General features: G+C 48.1%; 1 protein-coding gene across 1 annotated transcript; it reads right to left on the bottom strand.

The window, feature by feature from the left end:
• Window positions 1-6676: 6676 nt before the first annotated feature.
• Window positions 6677-19941, bottom strand: PYCR2 (pyrroline-5-carboxylate reductase 2). The gene is given in 10 exon segments (XM_073216648.1): window positions 6677-7289; window positions 7291-7375; window positions 7877-7971; window positions 7973-8041; window positions 8211-8303; window positions 16552-16751; window positions 16754-16772; window positions 16871-17050; window positions 17976-18062; window positions 18282-19941. Coding segments are annotated over 10 exon segments (966 nt in total). The 5' UTR covers window positions 18339-19941; the 3' UTR covers window positions 6677-7208.
• Between the last annotated feature and the right edge of the window lie 2866 nt (window positions 19942-22807).

The raw sequence follows: 22807 nt of genomic DNA, 5'->3' as shown, positions 1-22807 counted from the left end.
AAGTCAGTAGAAGGAGGGACATAATAAAGATTAGAGCAGAAATAAATGAAATCGAGAAGAATAAAACAATAGAAAGAATCAATGAAAGCAAAAGCTGGTTCTTTGAGAAGATAAACAAAATCGATAAACCACTAGTCAGACTTATTAAGAAAAAAAGAGAGTCTACACACATAAACAGAATCGGAAATGAGAAAGGTAAAATCACTATGGACACCACAGAAATACAAAGAATTATTAGAGAATATAATGAAAAATTATATGCTAATGAACTGGATAACCTAGAAGAAATGGACAACTTCCTAGAAAAATACAACCTTCCAAGGCTGACCAAGGAAGAAACAGAAAATCAAACAGACCAATTATCAGTAAGAAAATTGAACTGGCAATTAAAAAACTATGCAAGAACAAAACTCCTGTACCAGATGGCTTCACCGCTGAATTTTATCAAACATTTAGTGAAAACCTAATACCCATCCTCCTTAAAGTTTTCCAAAGAGTAGAAGAGGGAATACTTTCAAACTCATTCTATGAGGCCAGCATCACTCCAATACCGAAACCAGGCAAAGACACCACAAAAAAAGAAAATTACAGACCAATATCCCGGATGAACATAGGTGCCAGAATACTCAACAACATATTAGCAAACTGAATTAAAAAATACATCAAAAAGGTCATCCATCATGATGAAGGTAGGATTTATTCCAGGGATGCAAGGATGGTACAACATTAAAAAATCCATCAACATCATCCACCACATCAACCAAAAGGACAAAAACCACATGATCATCTCCATAGATGCTGAAAAAGCACTCAACAAAATTCAACATCCATTCATGATTAAAAACTCTCAACAAAATGGGTATAGAGGGCAAGTACCGCAACATAATAAAGGCCACATATGACAAACCCACAGCGAACATTATACTTAACAGTGAGAAGCTGAAAGCTTTTCCTTTAAGATTGGAAACAAGACAAGGATACCCACCCTTCCCACTTCTATTCAAGATAATACCGGAGGTCCTAGCCATGGCAATCAGACAACACAAAGAAATAAAAGGCATCCAGACTGGCAAGGAAGAAGTTAAACTGTCCCTGTTTGCAGATGACATAATACTTTACATAAAAAACCCTAAAGAATCCACTCCAAAATTACTAATCTAATATCTGAATTCAGCAAAACTGCAGGATACAAAATTAATACACAGATATCTGTGGTATTCCTATACACTAACAATGAACTAGCAGAGAGAGAAATCAGGAGAACAATTCCAGTCACAGTTGCATCAAGAAGAATAAAATACCTAGGAATAAACCTAACCAAGGAAGTAAAAGACCTATACCCTGAAAACTACAAGACACTCTTAAGAGAAATCAAAGAAGATACCAATAAATGGAAACTCATTCCATGCTCATGGATAGGAAGAATTAACATTGTCAAAATGGCCATTCTGCCTAAAGCAATCCATAGAGTCAATGCAATTCCTATCAAAATATCAACTGCATTCTTCAACGAACTAGAGAAAATCGTTCTAAAATTCATATGGAACCACCAAAGACCTCGAATAGCCAAAGCAATTCTGAGAAGGAAGAATAAAGCTGGGGTCATTATGCTCCCCAACTTCAAGTTCTACTACAAAGCCACAGTAATCGAGACAATTTGGTACTGGCACAAGAACAGACCCATAGACCAATGGAACAGATTAGAGAGCCCTGATATAAACCCAACCATATATTGTCAATTAATATATGATAAAGGGGCCATGGATATACAATGGGGAAATGACAGCCTCTTCAACAGCTGGTGTTGGCAAACCTGGACAGCTACATGTAAGAGAATGAAACTGGATTATTGTTTAACCCCATACACAAAAGTAAACTCGGAATGGATTAAAGACTTGAATGTAAGTCATGAAATCATAAAACTCTTAGACAACAACATAGGCAAAAATATGCTGAATATAAGCATGAGCAACTTCTTCCTGAATGCATCTCCTCGAGCAAGGGAAAGAAAAGCAAAAATGAAATCATGGGACTACATCAAACTAAAAAGTTTCTGTATGGCAAAGGACACGATCAACAGAACAAAAAGGCATCCTACAGTATGGGAGAATATATTTGTAAATGACATACCTGACAAGGGGTTAACACCCAAAATATATAAAGAACTTACACTCCTCAACACCCAAAAAGCAAATAACCCGATTAACAAATGGGCAGAGGAGATGAAGAGACAGTTGTCCAAAGAAGAAATTCAGATGGCCAACAGACACATGAAAAGATGCTCCACATCACTAATCATGAGGAAAATGCAAATTAAAAGCACAGTGAGATATCACCTCACACCAGTAAGGATGGCCAGCATCGAAAAGACTAAGTACAACAAATGCTGGCAAGGATGCAGGGAAAGGGGAACCCTCCTACACTGCTGGTGGGAATGTAAGCTAGTTGAACCATTGTGGAAAGCAATATGGAGGTTCCTAAAAAAACTAAAAATAGAAATACCATTTGACCTGGGAATCCCACTCCTTGGAATTTACCCAAAGAATACAACTTCTCAGATTCAAAAAGACATATGCACCCCTATGTTTATTGCAGCACTTTTTATAATAGCCAAGACATGGAAGCAACCTAAGTGTCCATCAGTAGAAGAATGGATAAAGAAAAGGTGGTACATATACACAATGGAATACTATTCAGCCATAAGAAAGAAACAAATCCTACCATTTGCAACAACATGGATGGAACTGTAGGACATTATGCTCAGTGAAATAAGCCAGGTGGAGAAAGACAAATGCCAAATGATTTCCCTCATTTGTGGAGTATAACAGTGAGGCAAAACTTAAGGAACAAAATAGCAGCAGACTCAGAGACTCCAAGAATGAACTAGTGGTTACCAAAGGGTAAGGGTGTGGGAGGGAGGGTGTGGAGGGAGGGAGAAAGGGATTGAGGGGTATTATGTTTAGTACACATGGTGTGGGGGATCACGGGGAGAACAGTGTAGCACAGAGAAGGCACATAGTGAATCTGTGGCATCTTGCTGCACTGATGGACAGTGACTGCATTGGGGTATGGGTGGGGACTTGATGATATGGGTGAATGTAGTAACCACATTGTTTTTTCATGTGAAACCTTCATAAGAGTGTATATCAATCATTCCTTAATAAAACTTTTTTTTAAAAAGCTACTCACCCCATTTTCACTGCTGCATTATTTGTGCAATAGCCAAGATATGGAAGCAACGTAAGTGTCTATTGATAGATGAACTGATAAAGAAGATAGTGTATACAATGGAATATGATTCAGCCATAAAAAAAGAATGAAATCCTGCCATTTGTGACAACATGGATGGACCTAGAGGGTATCATGCTAAGTGAAGTAAGACAGAGAAAGACAAATGCCCCTATGATCTCACTTATATGTGGAATCTGAAAAACAAACTCATAGGTGATTGCCAGAGGCAGAGGAGGGGGTGTGGGAGAAATCGGTAAACTATTTTTTAAAAATAAATCGAATTATTTATATTTTAAAAAGTACAAAGTAAGTTAAAAACATGAAAAATGTCAAGAAAAAAGTAATATGCCTCAGTTTATCTTTTAACAGTTCTTAGCTTGTAAATACATTTATGGATCAGATATGTAATCAAGATTTTAATGACTCAGACAGGTAAAGGAATGATTACCACACGATATAACAAGTGTCACTAGGGGGAAACCCAGGCTTCACAGCAGCCCAAAGCCAGGTGCCAGCCCACCCTAGGGGCTAATGGCACAGGAGGGTTCAGGCGGAGAGAAGAGCCTGGGGCACAGAGCACCTGCTGTCCACCTTTGCCAAGAAGGCACTCTTGTGGCCATGGTATCCCTGGACACAGGTGGATACCAGAATGGGGCACATGGCATGCTTGCACCCTACTCACCCCCTGGGGCATGCGCCCTGGATAGCAGCTTGGCCAGGGCATCCTGGCAGCCCCTAAAGGTTTTCAAATGTATTTGGCGACTAGGTGACCCTCTCCTACAATTCTTAAATCAATACAGTATAAAGAGACCTGTCAGGAAGTCTTGCTCCTGACTCTCCCCCATCTGCCACACTCCCTCTGTGCTCCTGCTCCACGCACCCCTTTTGTTGGTGTTCTGGGTATCCTTCTAAAGTTTCTTTATCCAATTTCACATTCTTCCTTCTTATGTAGAGGCAGATACTCTGCACACTGGCTTGGACCTGGAGAGGAGGTGCATGTCATTTTCCAATGCTACTGCTTTTGCATAACGCCAGCATCTGTTTCTGCCCATGTTCTGGTGTTTGGGATCTCAAGGGAAGCCAGTTATGACAGGCAGCCCGGGGCTGCTCTAGGCCTGGCTGTCCAGGCATGGTGGGAGCTGGGACTCAGCAGGGTGCAAACGTTGCCTTTTCCTCTGCCTTCCCGTTTCCCCATCTCTCTGCATCCACATCTGTCCTCAGCCCTTGTGCAATTCCAAGCAAGGACAGCCTACTGACAGGTCACTCCCAGCTTTGCAGGACACTGGCATGGAGGAGCAGTCACAGGTGCTGACTGAAAGGGCTGCGCCAACCTCTCCTGCCAGCTCTTATTCCTAAAAGGCATGTGGGGCATTCAGGCGTTTTCCTCATGGCTCAGGCCACAAGCTCTGGAACCTCTTTCCAGGGTTTGACACCCTGGGGGTCCTTTTGACCTCCTCAGGGAGCTATCAGCCCTTGAGAAGGGGAGCAGCTGGGATGGGGGCAGGCCTGAGGTTTCCCAGGAGAGATGGCCTGTTTTCCAAAGGATGACCCCCTTCTCCCTCTCCCTGGAGGGCTGGGGGTGCGTCTGCCTTCAGTCAAATCTAGCCTTGACCTTATCTGATCAAGCTCAGAAGCAAAAGTCTTTGTGTCCTTAGTGGGTAAGGATTCACTGGGGCCAGATCAACCCTGTACACCGGGCGTAAGCCAGGGCCTGGAAGTCAGTGGGGCCTCAGTAAAGGTATGTTGGTGGATTCAGGCCTGGGAAGGTGGCCTTGCAGGGGATGAAGGGACTGTCTCCTGTCACCTAGGACCACCCACCAGCAGGCATAGTGCAGGGAGGACAGGGTCTGGTTACCAGACATGGATTTGTGTCCTGGTACTACTTCCTAGCTTACTTATTTTGTTTTTAAAAAGCCTTATGAAGTGTAACATAAGGACCATAAAATTCACCCACTCTCCATGTCGATGACCATGTATGTAGAGTTGTGCAAACATCACATCTATTTTAATAATTTCATTGTTCCAAACCAACTGCTCACTTTTCCCATGCCCCCTCCAGGCCCCAGGCAGCCACTACCTCTGTCTCTATGGGTTTGAATTTTCTGGACATTTCATATAAATGGAATTGTAACTTGTCCTCTTGTGACTGGCTTCTTTTGCTTAGCATGTTTTGTGGTTCATCACATTCTTTCTATGGTTAACATTGTGCAGACATAATACATTTTAACCATCCACCAGTTGATAGATATTTGGGTTACTTCCACTTCATGGCTAGTATGAATAATGCTTCCGTGACCACTCATGTGCAAGCTTTGTGTGGACATGTGTTCTCTTGGATAGGTACCTAAAGCACAAAAGGTAGGTACCTAACTCTATGCTTAAGCTTTCAAAGAACCGCCAGCAGGTTTTCCAGAGTGGCTATACCACTTTCCCTCCCCACAGCAATACTTGAGGGTTCTAACCTCTCCACACCCTTGCCAACATTTTAATTTTTTAACTAATTAGAGTCACACTGAGCATGCAGTGGCATCTCCTTGGACTTTGTGTCTCCTTACCAATACTGAGAGCCAGTCATGTGCTCATTTGTGCATCTTTGGTGAGCTGTATATTCATTCTTTTGGGGCAACTTATTTAACCTCTGAGCTTCCCCTGTTAATTATACCCAGTCGGACTGTAAGATTTTATGTAAAGGGCCTGCCATGCAATGGGAACTTTAAAATGCAGCACAGTGTTGTCCTACTTGCCACTTTGGCCACAGAGGAACCTTTTCCGGACTCTCAGGTTTGGAGCTGAGCCAGGGATGCTGGACTCCGGCAGCAATGGCTCTCCTCCCTCCTCAGTGAGAGGGTGAAGGACAAGCATCACGTGCATGAAGGGTCTGTGTTCTGTACATTCTGTTGAGCAATTCCATACCCATGGTCTCACTTCATACCCACTTCATACTCACTGAGCCTCTGGAGGAAGCACAACCTCAACATCTACGGAGGAACCTTGTAAATGGCACATGCAGCCTCGGCTTCTGGGAGGCAGGAGAGCCAGAGGCTAAGAAAACAGATGGCCCCATTGCTGACCTGAAGCTCATCCCCACCAGTCTCAGCTTCTTCCAGAGTGAGGGAAAGAACAGCTCCTTCCACAGAGGGCAGCTGTCTGGTCTTAGCACAGGGCCTGGCCCACTACAGAGTGGACAGCTTCCTCCTTTGTGTTTGGGCTGCTGCCCCATCACACACCCAGGCCACTTGGCTCTGCTCTGCTGTGAGCTTTGGCATCCAAGGACACAATCTCTTGCCCCTGCTCCTGAGGGCCAGGCGGCAGCTCTCTGCCCTGGCTCTACCTCCCCTCATCCCTGCCTCTTGCCTTTAGACAGCACTCCCCAACTGAAACACACAGCACCTGGTAAGGCCCCAAGTTCTCTAGAATGATGACTTGAGATTAAGCATAAGAAAAGTAGGGTAATACAAAACAAAACTTTATTAAAGCAGCTCAACTTAGCAGTACAGAATATTTTTTCAACTGTACACCTATGAAGCAGGGGTTAAATATAAGCATAGTCTACTTTTCTGTTTCTGATTAATTGTGACAATTCTAAGTCACTCACTTCTTTTCCATTTATCAATCCAAAGAGAAAAGTCCTTGTCATGTTTGCACCTCTCACCCCCCTGGCTTGGCATTACACTGACCCTGCCTTGGGCTCCAGCTAGAGGACCCCAGTTGAAGCTGTCACAACCTCCCTCCTCTCCAGACCTTCTTACCATGCCTTTCTCCTCCAGCAGCAGGAGGTCTGCCGAACTGCATCTGACCCCAGCATCAACTCTCTCTTCAGAGCATCTCACAACATGGCAGGGGAAGGGGTCTAGAGCTGCAGGGTCTGGATGGACTTAAGGAGGATTTAGCACAAGGACCTGAAACTATCTGAGCCTGCTGGAGCTGCCCAGCCCCCAGTTGAGGGCCCTACTCATTAAAGGCAGGCAGAAGCTGCCTCAGTCCTTCTTGTCTCCTGGGGCGTGATTTCCTGTGAGGAGCCTCCCTGAGCTGGAATGGGGCAGTGTGGACACCGTGGGGGGACTCCAGCTTCACTTTGTCAAGGACGGTCTTCTTGAGCGCAGCTGGGGAGATTTTTTCTTGGTCAGCCATGGACTGTAACTCTCTGTAGATAAGGACCCAAAGAGGTTGAGAGCAGCCAGAGCTTCTCGAGGCTTCCCCATCCACATAAGCCCCAACTTTTCATGACACCACCTGAAAGTAGAACCTCAGACTAAATGCTCTCCCAAGCTCCTCAGAAGTACCATTTAACTAAGTTATCACACGGATGCAGAGTTCCAAGTGGGTCTATGGTCATAAGGGGAAAGAGTGTCAAAAATCATGGGGTTTGGCACCAGATGTGAAGCCAAATCCTGCTTCTGCCACTTACTGTTCGACCTGGGGAAATTCATCTTTCTGAGCCTCAACTTCCTCACCTACAGATCAAAGCTAATCACAGCTACCAGAACTGTGGTAAGAATGAAGTAGGGCCTGCAAACTCTAGCTCAACAAGCCAAAAACACATGGCTTTGAACACAGAACAGAAGGCAGCAGGTTCTGCAAAATGGTGCCCAGTCCAGGGGCCAGTAGGAATGGAGGCCTGGGGTGGGGAAGGAGAGTGACCCACCGTGTTCGGACGTAAGAGGCCTCAACTGCATTGATGAGCAAGGAGCGGAAGCCCCCACTCTCCAGGAAGTACAAGGCATGGATGGTGGCACCCCCCCGGGGAGCAGACATTGTCCTTGAGCTGGCCTGGGTGCTGCTCCGAGTCTAGCAACATCTTGGCAGCCCCCTACAGGAAGGGAGTATCAGAGAAAACTGCTTGTGCGGGATTCTCTGTGCCCAATGTTCATCCCCAATCCATATCCCAGCTTCCCAACCGACCCCTGTTCGCAGAGCTGAGCCAACAAGAAGCCCCATCCTACACCCCGATCCAGAACATATAGAGGAAAGATACTGACCAACAAAGCCTGGGCCCCCAGTCGGACTGCCAAACGCTGTGGCAGGCCCATCTTCACCCCACCATCAGCCAACACATTGAGGACCATGAATGCCTAGGGGGATACTCACTGACTAAGTCTCAGGGCAGCAGGCACTCAGGGGCCACACTGTAAGGTCTGCCCTTCCTGATGACTGAGCTAGCTCCAGGGTCAACCTCCTACCCCAGCCAGCCCCACCCAAGTGTTGGCAGCCGCGCTCAGAAAATAGCGCCCAATGCAGGGCAGCCGGAAGGCCCCGAACTTCCTAATGACAAATCATCCCACACCACTAAACTACATGCTAATTGCGCCTTGGCATAAGGACCAATGAGACCCACCAAATGGTTATGCTAATAAGGCATATAGAGCCGCACCAACCAGGTCAGAGCATGAGAACTATATAAGCAAGCCTCTCCTTCCCCTCTGGGTCCTGCCCAACTCATTTGTTTCACAAAGAGCTGAAGAATAAAGCTTTCTGCAGAAGAATCCTGCTGTTGTTGCATGCTGTTCTTGCCGGCGAGGACAGGGCACGCGACAAGTGGTGCCGAAACCCGGGAACCAGAACATCACCGGCACAGGGAGGACCCTTCAGACATCTGGAGAGGATTCAGAACTGCAGGTCAGAAGAAAGCCCGGAGGGGTAAGTTCCGAGAGGCCCCTGCTTTTTAGGATGATGGTTGATGGTTCTCTGTAAATAAGGAGGCACCATGGGGAATGCACCGTCATTAGTCACGGCGCTGCAGACAGCTCTCAAAGAGCGAACCTTGAAGGTCTCCAGCAAAGTCTTAGGATCTTTTGTGAAGGAGATAGACCGTGTGGCCCCCTGGTTCATTTGTTCAGGGTCCCTCTCAATCCCGAGCTGGGACAAACTGGGGAAAGATCTTGATAGAGAGGAGGAGGAGGGTAGCCTGAGGGGAGGCACCAGGCCCCTCTGGAAACTGATTAGAGCTTGTCTGCAAGATGAGAGATGTGAAAAGGTAATAAAAGAAGGTCAGAGAGCATTGACAGATATCCAAGAGAGCATGTCAGAAACGGAACGGGAAACAGAGAGCGCGCGCGGCCAAAAAAAGGCCACAAAAACGAAGGTAAAGAAACCTCAGAGTGAGGGAGAAAGCCCGCCTAGGGCAAAAGCGAAAGAGCCCCGAGAAGCGAGTGACGATCGCCTCGGAGAAAATAGTAAATACCCCTGGAAAGAGTTGAGGGACCTCCAACTCTCCAATAGGGAATCTGAGGAGGAATTAACGTCCGCAGAGGAAGGGGAAGAAAATAAAACCGCAGAGTGTAGAAGTAAGGGAACCAGCAAAGTTGAAAAGCGGACCAAGGAAAAAATGAAAGCAGGGTGTCCCCCGACGCCCTTTGCCCCGCCACCTTACGTGAGTGGCGCACTCTCCTTTTGCCACCCAGATACTCTTCAGGCAATTAGACAAATGTTTCCTGTATTTGAGGATAACGGTGTACGCTCTCACCAGCCCCTGAGCCATAAACAAGTTAAGGAGTTAGCAGAATCCGTTCGGGCTTATGGAGTCAGTGCTAACTATACCATAGCACAAGTTGAGAGATTAACAGAGACAGCCATGACACCCGCAGACTGGCAATATGTAACTAAGGCATGCCTTTCTAGTATGGGGCAATACATAGAATGGAAGGCATTGTGGCATGATATCAGCATGACCCAGGCACGCGCAAACGCGGCCGAAGGACAGCCTGCGTGGTCATATGATATGCTGACGGGCCAAGGACAGTGGGTAGCTGACCAGACCGCCTTCCCCTTACAGGTATACGCACAAATAAACACGTGCGCCGCCAAGGCATGGAAAGCCCTCACCAACAAAGGAGAAGTATCAGGCAATTTGACAAAAATTATTCAGGGGCTGAGCGAGCCATTTTCTGACTTTGTCGCTCGTATGATGGAGGCCGCAGGCAGAATATTTGGAGATCAGGAACAAGCAATGCCCCTAGTGGAGCAATTAGTATTTGAACAATGTACCAAGGAATGCAGACAGGCGATAACACCCTGGAAACAAAAAGGGATACATGCCTGGTTGAAAGCCTGTAGAGAAATAGGAGGGCCACTCACCAATGCGGGCCTAGCCGCGGCCATATTACAGAGCCACAAACAAGCCAGGATCACTAACAGAAGTATCAAATGCTTTCAATGCGGGAAATTAGGACATATAAAGAGAGAGTGTAGGAGCCCAGCTTCAGAACAAACAACCCAAAAGACCCCTGAGTTGTGCCCTAAGTGTAAGAAAGGCAGGCATTGGGCTAATGAGTGCCGGTCTATTAAAGATATAGAAGGGAAACCCTTAGAGTTGCCAAAAAACGCCCAGAGGGGCCCCCGTCACCAGGGCCCGCAAATATATGGGGCAACCAGCACGCAAGTGTCATTCGGGAACAACCAGGCCCCCCAAGGAGAGCCACTTCAGGTTCCGCGGGATTGGACATCCGTGCCACCACCAGAATAGTGTTGACTCCACAGATGGGAGTTCAGCCTATCCCTTCAGACTTTAAAGGCCCCCTACCACCAAATACCATTGGGTTACTCCTAGGGCGCTCTTCTGCTGCATTGAAAGGCCTGGTAGTTCATCCCGGAGTCATAGATCAAGATTATGAAGGACAGGTAAAAATCATGTGTTCGGCTCCCAGAGGAATCTATCCTATATCCCCGGGAGACCGCATAGCCCAGCTCTTAGTTTTACCTAGTCTCCACGCCAATTATCCTGCTACCAACACAGAGAGGGGAGAAAGGGGCTTCGGCTCCTCTGACTGGGATTCAGCCTTCATAGTATTAGATTTAGCAGACAGACCAAAATTAACTCTTCAAATAGAGGGAAAGAGCTTTGAGGGAATCCTAGACACTGGAGCAGATAAAAGTATTATCTCTGCAACCTGGTGGCCCTCCAAGTGGCCTGTGACCCAATCCTCACATTCATTACAAGGTTTAGGATATGAGTCAAGCCCTTCAATTAGTGCCAAACCATTGAAATGGCGAGCCCCTGAAGGACAAGAGGGTACAGTCACCCCTTATGTACTCCCTCTACCGGTCAATTTATGGGGGAGGGATGTCATGAGAGACTTAGGCCTCAAACTCATTAATGAATACTCCACCCCCGCCCAAGGCATGATGATGGACATGGGATACATCCCTGGCAAGGGGCTGGGGAAACACCAACAGGGACACATAGAGCCCATCCTGCCCAAAGTAAAGAATGACCGTCACGGCCTGGGTTTTTCATAGGGGCCATTGAAGATGCCATGCCCATACCTTGGCTCACAGAGGAGGCCGTATGGGTTCCTCAGTGGCCCCTATCCTCTGAAAAATTAGAAGCAGCTCATTGCTTAGTGCAAGAGCAGCTCCAAGTGGGACACCTAGAACCCTCTGTGTCCCCATGGAACACACCCATATTTGTAATCAGGAAAAGGTCAGGATCATGGAGGTTGCTTCATGATCTGAGAGCAGTAAATGCTCAAATGAGAATGCTTGGACCCGTACAACGGGGACTGCCACTCCTCTCTGCCTTACCCAAAGAATGGAAAGTGCTCATAATAGATATTAAAGATTGTTTCTTTTCTATACCTCTAAGCTCCAAGGACAGGGAAAGATTTGCTTTTACTTTGCCAGCTATTAACCATGAACAACCCGATGCCAGATTTCAGTGGAAGGTCCTCCCTCAAGGAATGGCAAATAGCCCCACCATATGTCAACTGTACGTTCAGCGAGCGCTAGACCCAATTCGTAAGACCTATCCCACGCTAAAGATCATCCATTACATGGATGACATCCTTCTTTGCTCCCCACAACCAGCGGAAATAGAAGAAGCATATATAGATCTCACTAGATCCCTAGAAAATTGGAGACTGAATATAGCAAGCGAGAAGGTCCAAAAATCTAGTGTTAGCAAATTCCTAGGAGCAACCATTTACACAGATGTAATTTGCCCCCAAAAGCTTGAGATAAGACATAATCAATTGCGAAATTTGAATGACTTCCAAAAACTCCTAGGGGATATTAATTGGTTGCGCCCATACTTAAAGATACCCACCACTGAATTGACTCCACTATTTAAAACCCTAGAAGGAGACCCACAACTAACGTCACCGCGCTCCCTCACACCTGAGGCATTACAAGCCATTCGCAAAGTAGAACAGGCTTTGATGACAGCACAATTAAATAGAGTGCAATCGAATGAACCCTTTGAGTTGTGTGTCCTTCCCACCCCAGAGCTGCCAACAGCAGTCTTATGGCAGCACGGCCCACTGATCTGGATTCATCCCCAAGCCTCTCAGGCTAGGACAATAGAGTACTATCCAGCAGCCGTGGCCAAACTTGCTTTGAGAGGAGTAAAAACCTCCATGACACATTTCGGAGAGGCTCCAGCTAAAATTATAACCCCTTACAGCGTAGAACAGATACAAGTATTATGTGCTATGAACGATGATTGGGCCATACTTGCTTACAGTTTCTCAGGAACCTTTGATAATCATTTCCCTAAACATCCCCTCATCAACTTCGCCAAAAATCATCTCCTAGTATTCCCTCAGGTCACTAGCCTAACCCCGCTGCCTCATGGAAAAACAGTTTACACGGACGGGTCTAAGACAGGCACAGGTGCCTATGTCCATGATGGCAAAGTTGTGACAAAAGGCTACACGCCTGACACTCCACAAATAGTGGAATGTCGCATAGTCTTAGAGGTCCTACAAATCTTTCCTGAACCTTTAAATATTGTGTCTGACTCCTGTTATGTAGTTAATGCAGTCAAATCTCTAGAAGTGGCCGGGCTAATTAAAGCATCCAGCCCAGTAGCCACTTTGTTCAAACAGATACAATCAGCACTACTTCATAGGCAATCTCCTTTGTATATAACTCATATCAGAGCACATTCAGGCCTTCCCGGGCCTATGACCCAAGGCAACCACCTGGCAGACCTCGCAACCAGAAGCATAGCCTTTCCCCTGCTAGACCCTGTCACCACAGCTTCAAAATTCCACACACAGTTTCATGTCACGGCCGAAACGCTGCGCAGGCGGTTTAGCATAACCAGGGCCGAAGCTAGGAACATTGTCCTTAGCTGCCAACATTGCTGCAGCTTCCTTCCCACACCTCATGTTGGGATCAACCCCAGAGGTATTAGGCCTTTACAAGTTTGGCAAATGGATGTGACGCATATTTCGTCTTTTGGGAAACTGAAATATGTACATGTATCCGTGGATACTTGTTCAGGAGTCATCTTTGCCTCCCCATTGTCAGGAGAGAAAGCTTCCCATGTCATCCAGCACTGCCTTGAGGCTTGGAGCGCATGGGGGTTACCACAGATTCTGAAAACAGACAATGGCCCAGCCTATACCTCTACAAAATTTGCTCAATTTTGTCATCACATGGGGATAAAACATATCACTGGCCTTCCCTACAACCCACAGGGTCAAGGGATTGTGGAACGCGCGAACCGCATGCTCAAATCCTATTTACTTAAACAAAAAGGGGGAATTGAAGATATACCCCCCACACCAAAAACTGCCATAGCCCTAGCACTTTTCACTATAAATTTTTTGAATCTGGATGCTCAAAGCCATACAGCAGCGGATCGCCATAATCAGTGGCCAAAAGACCCACAAGAACTAGTAAAATGGAAGGACGTGTTATCTAACCAATGGAAGGGCCCGGATCCAATCATAATCAGATCCAGGGGAGCTGTGTGTGTTTTCCCCCAGGGTGAAGAAAATCCCTTCTGGATCCCGGAGCGCCTAACGAGGAAAGTCCTAAACAAAGGAGATGACTTCGCTGTACCTCCTGACCCTGCTCCTGACACTGGAGACCCCGACTCAGGGAGTATTGAGATGGGGAATCCTGTCTGCCTTTCCTAAGCCTATGCCTGTCCGTTTCAATGCAGCCGTTTTTCCACGCTTTTTCACTACCAATGCTAGTATGAACTTGCCCTACTTAGTTAAAGACACCCTAGTAGCTCCCCTGGGAGAAAACCGATCCTTCGTAACTAATGGGTCATTATGCTTCACCACTCAGAATCTAGCTGGCTGTATCTCCCTGAAACGGAGGAAATACGGATGGTTCAGTGACATAATTCTAGAGGCCAGTAGCCTCCCCGTTATGTCAGCTAAATTTGAAGGGCCTAATAAGGAAGGGAGCCCGTCCTATAAGAACATGACTATCCACCAGATGGTTCTCTGGATCAATGGCACATTTGTACACTCTCCCAGGAACAATTCCACCGACAGGCCTCGTCAACCCAAATATGCCTCCCATTGTGTGGGCGACTATGAGGGAGAGCTGTGGCCCTGGACTGACTGTCAGTCAACTGTAGTAATGTGGGCAACTGAGAGGCAGGAGTTTACCATCTCCCCAGATATGGAGGGACGGCCAGCCAATGAGGCTTGGTGGCCAGTAAAGGTGCTCGAAGGCGAGTTTCGTCAGCAGCTGAGCATGAACCCCTTCCATAAATGGATGCTGTGTGGAGTCAATGGCTCGTGTACCGACCTCTCCCCCTTTTCCGCCCTCCAGGGTGGGGGAATCGGTGTAAAAAATATCACCTTTTGGTGCGAGAATAACCACATGCGCGCACACTGGAACATGATCATGACCCATAACAACGAGAACTACACGTGTTCAGCAAAATCAGGTCCAGAGTCACCTAATTCCCTTTTTCCACCTTCTCCAGTATGCGTATACCCCCCATTTCTGTTTATCTTATCCAATAGTAGCTTTGACTCCTGCTCCAATGAAACCTGCTTTCTGTCTCAGTGTTGGGATGCGCGTAACTTTACCAATGCTTTGGTAGTCCGCATCCCCCGTTGGGTCCCTGTTCCCGTAGACGCCCCTAACACCATGACTCTGTTTCGAGAAAGGCGCGATTTCGGTGTTACAGCCGCCATAGTGCTCCTGATCTCCGCGACCGCGGTCGCAGCCACCGCCGCTGGTATAGCTTTAGACACCTCCATCAAATCGGCTACAGAGCTCAATAACCTTGCAGCCTCAGTAGCTTCTGCCCTGGACCAACAGTCCACACTTGATGGCAAACTGAAAGGAGGAATAATGATCCTCAATCAACGCATAGATCTCGTGGAGGAACAAATAGAGGTGCTCTGGCAAATGGCCCAATTGGGATGTGAGCGGAAATATCGTGCCCTCTGCATCACTAGCATTCAATATAAAAATTTTACACGGGCAGCTAATCTGTCACGAGACCTGTCCCAGTATCTTTCAGGAAACTGGTCCCAAGACTTCGATGGGACACTAGAAGAGCTGCGGCGAGAAATTATCCACATCAACTCCACCCGTCTAGATATCTCCGTAGCGGAAGGACTCTCTTCCTGGTTCCTCAGAGCTCTCTCCCACGTCAAGGAGTGGGCGGGCATGGCTGGGATGGGCGTGTTCCTGCTTGGAGGTCTCATGCTCTTACTCTGGTTGTTATGCAGACTCCGCAACCAACATAAGCAGGACAAGGTGATCCTTGCTCAAGCCCTAATGGCGATAGACGTTGGCGCCTCTCCCCAAGTGTGGCTCAACATGCTTAAGAAGGAAGCTCGGCTTTAGCTTGAGGTAGCTCTTGCACCCTGAGCCCATGTGGCACTGCACCAGGCCCGAGTACCTCAATGCTTAATCACAGCTTTCTTTAAGAAGCTCATGGTGCAAGAGGGTTGAGAAAAAGGGTCCAAACCCTTTGTACCAAGCGGTCCCAACGCCAGCCAGAGGATGCGAGGCAAAGCACTGCAAGAGGTCTTGGACCCCTCTGAGAGGCATGCCTGACTGCATAGGGGTAGATGCCCAGAACCCCTCTCCATAAAGGGGGCATCAAGAAGTATGATGGAGGTCAGGCCTCTGTCTCCGCCTCTGCTGGCAAGTTCCGCCTTGAGCTTCTGTTAGACAAAAAAGGGGGAGATGTTGGCAGCCGCGCTCAGAAAATAGCGCCCAATGCAGGGCAGCCGGAAGGCCCCGAACTTCCTAATGACAAATCATCCCACACCACTAAACTACATGCTAATTGCGCCTTGGCATAAGGACCAATGAGACCCACCAAATGGTTATGCTAATAAGGCATATAGAGCCGCACCAACCAGGTCAGAGCATGAGAACTATATAAGCAAGCCTCTCCTTCCCCTCTGGGTCCTGCCCAACTCATTTGTTTCACAAAGAGCTGAAGAATAAAGCTTTCTGCAGAAGAATCCTGCTGTTGTTGCATGCTGTTCTTGCCGGCGAGGACAGGGCACGCGACACCCAAGGGGTAGGCAACACCCCAAGCCCAAGCCTGCCTGTAGCCCATCCTGCTCCTGAGGCCCCAGAAGGCTGAGCAAGCAATGAGGGCCTCACATAGGGAGGCCCGCTACCACTGAGCCCTGTCACAGCATCAATTAGGTCCTCTTCCACCTCTGTGCAGAAGCCCACACTGCTCATGAGCTGCTCTAGAAGCTGCTCATCTTCCACCAGGGCATGCGTGCCTGTGGCATACACCGTGGCACCCTCTCGTACCACCACAGGTGTGTTGGTCATGCAGTGAATCACCTTGGGGCCGGCTGGAATACCATCAGCTTCTGGGGTAAGGAAAAGGGCTGAGTGAGTGGCCAGGGTGCAGGGCCCATGGTCATCCACCCCTGCCCTCTCACAGGGACACCAGGGCTGAGACAGGAACCTTCTCCACAGAGCTGATGGTGACACCGGCCTCACAGGAGACCACGGTGTACCTGGCCTGGACATCGGCCCCGATCTCATCCAGGATGAAGGGGATGATGTGCGGCTTCACAGCCAAGAAGAGGATGTCACTGTGCTTCACTGTCTCCTTTTTGCTCTGGGTCAGGTTCACACCCATCTTCTGCAGGAGGAGACTGCCCAGCTCACAGTACAGGGAAGTCTCTCCACCCAGCCCTCTCAAGCAGCTGGACCCCTGCTGTGTCCACTCTGCCAGCTGCAGCCTGGAATTCCCTGCTCTGTCCCCTTAGCGTCTCCCTCTACACCTGTGGCACCTTTCCAGTGTTGCTACTGGGAAAGTGGGCACCGGTGCTGGGCATGGACAAGCTTCTCCATGGCAACCAGGAAATGGCTGTTCCCCATCCCCACCATCCTCTGGCACCCAAGGTACTCTCTGCTAGTAATAAGGCCCGATGGTAGGCATGTGGCACAGTCTAAGGGCAAGACGGAGTATTGGCACGTGGTTGGAAGCAGAGCTGGGTCAGGCCCTATCCCAACCCCAGACACTTGTCCATCATACTGCATGGTCTCCGTGGGTGGACTGGAGGACAAAGTGGGAGCAGGGCCACTCCAGTGCTAGGACATCAGCCATCCTAGGCACAGACACTGCCTGTCCTCTGCCCCATTACACATCCTCTCCCACACTGTCCAGGTGACAGCTTGGGATATTCCTTTTTTAGAGAGAAAGAACAACTGACAGTCCAGGTTCATGCCTCAGAATAACTCAGCAAGGTAGCTACTGTGGTCTCCATTTTATAAATGAGGAAACTGAGGCTCAGACTAGCTGAGTATCTTAAGGTTACACAACTAGTCAATGAAGAAAAACGAGTATTCACTAGGTACCTACTATGTGCCAGATGCTTTCGCATAACCTCAATTAATCTTCTAACCAACCAGTCTGTTTGCATGGGAATGTGGAGGGTCTGGAGGGTCATAGTGCTCCTGGCATGGAGATGGGCGCAGGCCAGCGGCCAGCACGGGAGCTCAGGGACTTCAGGCCGTCCTCCTCCTGGGCCTCCACCGCCTCCCTGCCCCGCTGAGTCACCTACCCGGAGCGAGGACACTGTGGGCAGGTCCATTTCCGGGGAGCTGGCTATTATCTTGTGAGCGGACAGGATGCCTGCAGAAGACAGGGCCTTTCAATGGGTGGTCGTCGGCGTGCTTTCCCTGTGAAGCAGGCACAGACACACGACGCTCTAACGGTGCCGACCTCTGCCCTCCAGGCCGGACCGCGCACACAGGGCTGTCATGCAGCTTAAAAGAAGCGACTCGGCGCCAGCAGGCGCAAGGCCCTCTTCGCTCGTCCACCTATATTCTTGGGTGGAGGGCGGTTCACAGGCCCGGCGGGGACTCGCGCAGCCCCACGCCAGAGCGGAAGCCAGCTGGCCGGCGCCGATGAAGCCCACGCTCATGGTCCGGCTCCGCGCCTGCCGGGCAGCGCCAAGAAACGCTCAGCTCCCGTCCGAGGGGGCCTCCGGGGAAGGCAGAGAGCTCAAGGACGCAGCCTGCCGCGTCCCGCGTCCCGGAACCGAAGAGCTGCCGGCAGCTTCCGAGCGGGAACCCTCCGACCCCGCCTCACTCACAGACAGAGCGCGCAGAGCCTTGCATGGCCCCGCCCAGACAGAGCGACCAATCCGCGGCCTGGAGCTTGGGGGTGACCAATCCGCATCCAGGAGCTCGGGAGGACCCAAATGTCGGCTGGGGACTCAGGCCGCGTGCCCGCCTCCTGCGCACGGTTTTGGTGGTGGACTGCGGACACGGCGGACGGAAGCTAAGGTGTTCGCTGCTGACAGTTCCTTATCTCCAGGCGCGGGGCTACCGTCGTGCCCTGGGCTCCTCGGCGTCAGGCTGAGGCCACGCGGAGGACTGGCTGATATAGCTGGCCTAACGGGCGGCCGCCATCGGTGGGCAAGGGCAGTTGTGCGTGCTGCTGATTGAACTGGGAGCGGGACCCTCCGGCAGGCTGCGGCCGGAGCTCTGCGGGGTTAGGCCTGCCGCACCCCGGTCCGCGCGCCAGTCGTGCTGAACGCGGAGGGACTCAGTGCCCCGCTTGGAGGGCTGCCGGCTCTGGGGCCTGGCCGAGTGTGATGAAGCCGGACCCTATCCCATCATCGCCACTTGCTTTAAAAGGCTCCACACATGGCGTGTCCCTCGGTCATCGTACATTACCCTTCGTCGTAATAAGTAAGGGGCCGTGGGGAACAGGTGACAGGAGAAGCACGGAGGAAGGAGGGGCTCCTCGGGGACTTGGAAGTGCGGGGAGACGTGATTACCCACGGCCCACCTGGTCTGCCTGGAGCCCCCGCCTCAGTTTCTGCACCCTTAAGTGAGGACTAAATATTTACTGTTAAGTTAATATTTCTATAACTATGCCTGATTGGAAAAATAATACCTGCATATTGAGGAAATTTTGGAAAATGCAAAAAAAGTAAAGTTAAAATCACCCATAATCATGCGTCCTAAGAAGAGTTTCTTGTTTGGTGTATTTCTTAACATTATCTTCTAGGCATATATACTTTTTCCATCATTGGAAATGCGTTATATACACATAGTCTTGAAATGCCTATCCTAGATATGTAAGAAGCATTTTCCAATATTACAAGTCATTTAAAACAAGTTTTTAGAGACTACTTAGCATTCCATTATGTGGATGCACTGCACTAATTTAGCCATTCTTAACAAAGATAAACATGTTTCATTCAATAGATTTTTATTCAGATTCTGGGGACAAAACCTCATCAGAACATGGAAGTCCCTGTCCTCACAAAATTTGTATCAGTTTTCGAAATTATCATCCTGAGAAAATTTTTTCCTGTTTCCTTGGTGTGCATCCATCCCTACAGGTGAGATTTTGGGTTCCACATGTAGAGACTTTAAAGACATCCCATGGTGGCCATGTTGCAGCCTGCCTAGTGGTCACCAGCATGAACTCTGACACCACAAACCCAACAGTTCAAACAAGAAAAGGGGGCCTTTTGATCCAGGCTTTGGGAAGGTACTGGGTAGCAAGCTACGTAGAAGGAGCATCTACCTCATGAGAACCTGGGGTGGACTAAAGTCCAGGGCTGCCAGCACTCACCCTTCCTCTTCTTTCTTTCTGCCTCTCTACCTGCTTCCACTGGGCCTCTTTTCTTGTAGAGGAGCCTTTGTCAGGGAAGATGCGAACTTCCTAATGCTGCCCAGTCCTCTAGGGGCACACAGTCCACTGGGAAGGCTGCAGGGCTGCTTTGCTGTCCCTGGCTCTCTGGCTTCTGTCTGCAACATAACAGGATGGACAAAGCTAAGTGTGTGTTGGAGGTGGATGGGGCAGAGTGGGGGATGCTCGTTCACCACTGTCAGGCCCTTTTACATACATCAATCCATTCTCAACTTCCAGGAGTAGAGGTGCAATATGGGGAGGACTACGAGGGCCTAGGAAAGGAGGTTGTGTTGGTGACCCCTATGCTGGCTTTGTCACCAGCCGGGGAAGACTACATGACAGGGAGCAGCAAGGCCCCCCAGGCCTCCTGACTAAGCTTGTATGTGCAAGCCACTGGCCAGAACTAAATTATTTTTTTTGGTACTTAGAGATTGATTACTTTTTCATTTCCAGTGTTTAAAGTTGATAAGCACAAACTCACCTTGTATATTTTACTTGTAGGCAGTCCCATTTCTTTTTTTTTTTTATTAAGGTATCATTGATATGCAATCTTATGAAGGTTTTACATGAGCAGCATTGTGGTTACAGCCATATTGTCACCCATATTGTTAAGTCCCTGCCATATACCCTATTGCATTCACTGTCCATCAGCATAGTAAGATGCTATAGAGTCACTACTTGTCTTCTCCATGTTATACACCATCCCGGTGACCCACCCACATTATGTGTGCTGATCGTAATGCCCTTAATCCCCTTCTCTCTTCCTTCCTACACACCTGCACACCCTCCCCAACCCCTTCCCTTTGGTAACCACTAGTTCTTTCTTGGAGTCTGAGTCTGCTGCTGTTTTGTTCCTTCAGTTTTGCTCTGTTATACTCCACAAATGAGTGAAATCCTTTGGTACTTGTCTTTCTCCACCTGGCTTATTTCACTGAGCATAATACCCTCTAGCTTCCATCCATGTTGTTGCAAATGGTAGGATTTGTTTTCTTATGGCTGAATAATATTTCAGTATGTATATGTACCACATCTTCTTTATTCATTCATCTACTGATGGACACTTAGGTTTCTTCCATATCTTGGCTATTGTAAATAGTCCTATGATAAACATAAGGGTACATATGTCTTTTTTTTTTTGCTTTCAATCTAGTATCTTTTATTTATTTTTATTTATTTTTTTTTGGTATCATTAATATACAATTACATTAGCAACATTGTGGTTACTAGATTTCCCCCATTATCAAGTCCCCACCACATACCCCATTACAGTCACTGTCCATCAGTATAGTAAGATGCTATAGGGTCACTACTTGTCTTCTCTGTGCTATACTGCCTTCCCCATGCTCCCCCACTTCATTATGTGTTCTAATTGTAATGCCCCTTATTCCCTTTCCCCCTCCCCTCTCACCCACTCTCCCCAGTCCCTTGCCCTTTGGTAACTGTTAGTCCATTCTTGGGTTCTGTTGAGTCTGCTACAGTTTTGTTCCTTCAGTTTTTTCTTTGTTGTTATGCTCCATGATGAGTGAAATCATTTGGTACTTGTCTTTCTCTGCCTGGCTTCTTTCACGGAGCATAATACCCTCTAGCTCCATCCATGTTGTTGCAAATGGTAGGATTTGTTTTCTTCTTATGGCTGAATAATATTCCATTGTGTATATGTACCACATCTTTATCCATTTATCTACTGATAGATACTTAGGTTGCTTCCATTTCTTGGCTGTTTTAAGTAGTGTTGTGATAAACATAGGGGTGCATATGTCTTTGAAACTGGGATCCTGCATTCTTAGGGTAAATTCGTAGGAGTGGAATTCCTGGGTCAAATGGTATTTCTATTCTTAATTCTTTGAGGAACCTCCGTATTGCTTTCCACAATGGCTGAACTAATTTACATTCCACCAACAGTGTAGGAGGGTTCCCCTTTCTCTGCATCATCACCAGCATTTGTTGTTCCTAGTCTTTTCGATGTTGGCCATCCTAACTCGTGTGAGGTGTATCTCATTGCGGTTTTAATTTGCATTTCCCTGATGAATAGCGATATGGAGCATCTTTTCATGTGCCTGTTGGCCCTCTGAATTTCTTCTTTGGAGAAGTGTCTGTTCAGATAGTCTGCCCTTTTTTAAATCCAGTTATTTGCTTTTTGGATGTTGAGGCATGTGAGTTCTTTATATATTTTGGATGTTAACCCCTTATCAGATATGTCATTTACAAATATATTCTCCCTTACTATAGGATGCCTTTTTGTTCTAGGTAATCCCACTTCATTCCCTTGTAATGACCTTGCTAACTAAAGGCCCATTCCATTGGTGCCATGGCCCCTGGCTGTTGCTCCCACGGTGATTACATCCTGGGATGCCTGGGGTGCGGTGTTTGGTAGATGAGATGAAGAAAGGCCCTCCTTTCTACCCAACCACTCAGGACATGACCTGGAGGGCCCAGCCTGGTGTTGCCATGCTGCCATGGACATATGCTTTCCACATCTGGCACCTGTCTCCTTGGGTGCCCACTCTATCCTTTCACTCCGTCTGAACAGAGAGCAGTCTAGGAAGAAAATTGAGATGTTCACTAAGCCTCCAGGACTGCCCCCCCTTTGCCTGTCTCATACCATCTCATCAACTAGCCAGATGGGTTCAGCTCTACCTGCCTTTCCCCCTTCCTTTCCACAGTCCTGCCCCCTGTCCCTCTCCAGGTGTCCCAGACAAAGTGGAAATGCTTCATTTCAGCTTCCCTTGTCCAGGTTCTTTG

Source organism: Manis javanica, chromosome 11, assembly GCF_040802235.1.
Source record: "Manis javanica isolate MJ-LG chromosome 11, MJ_LKY, whole genome shotgun sequence".
In the NCBI taxonomy this organism is placed as follows: domain Eukaryota; kingdom Metazoa; phylum Chordata; class Mammalia; order Pholidota; family Manidae; genus Manis; species Manis javanica.
The sequence above is the reverse complement of the archived record's forward strand: the minus strand, read 5'-3'. Positions and strand labels throughout refer to the sequence as shown.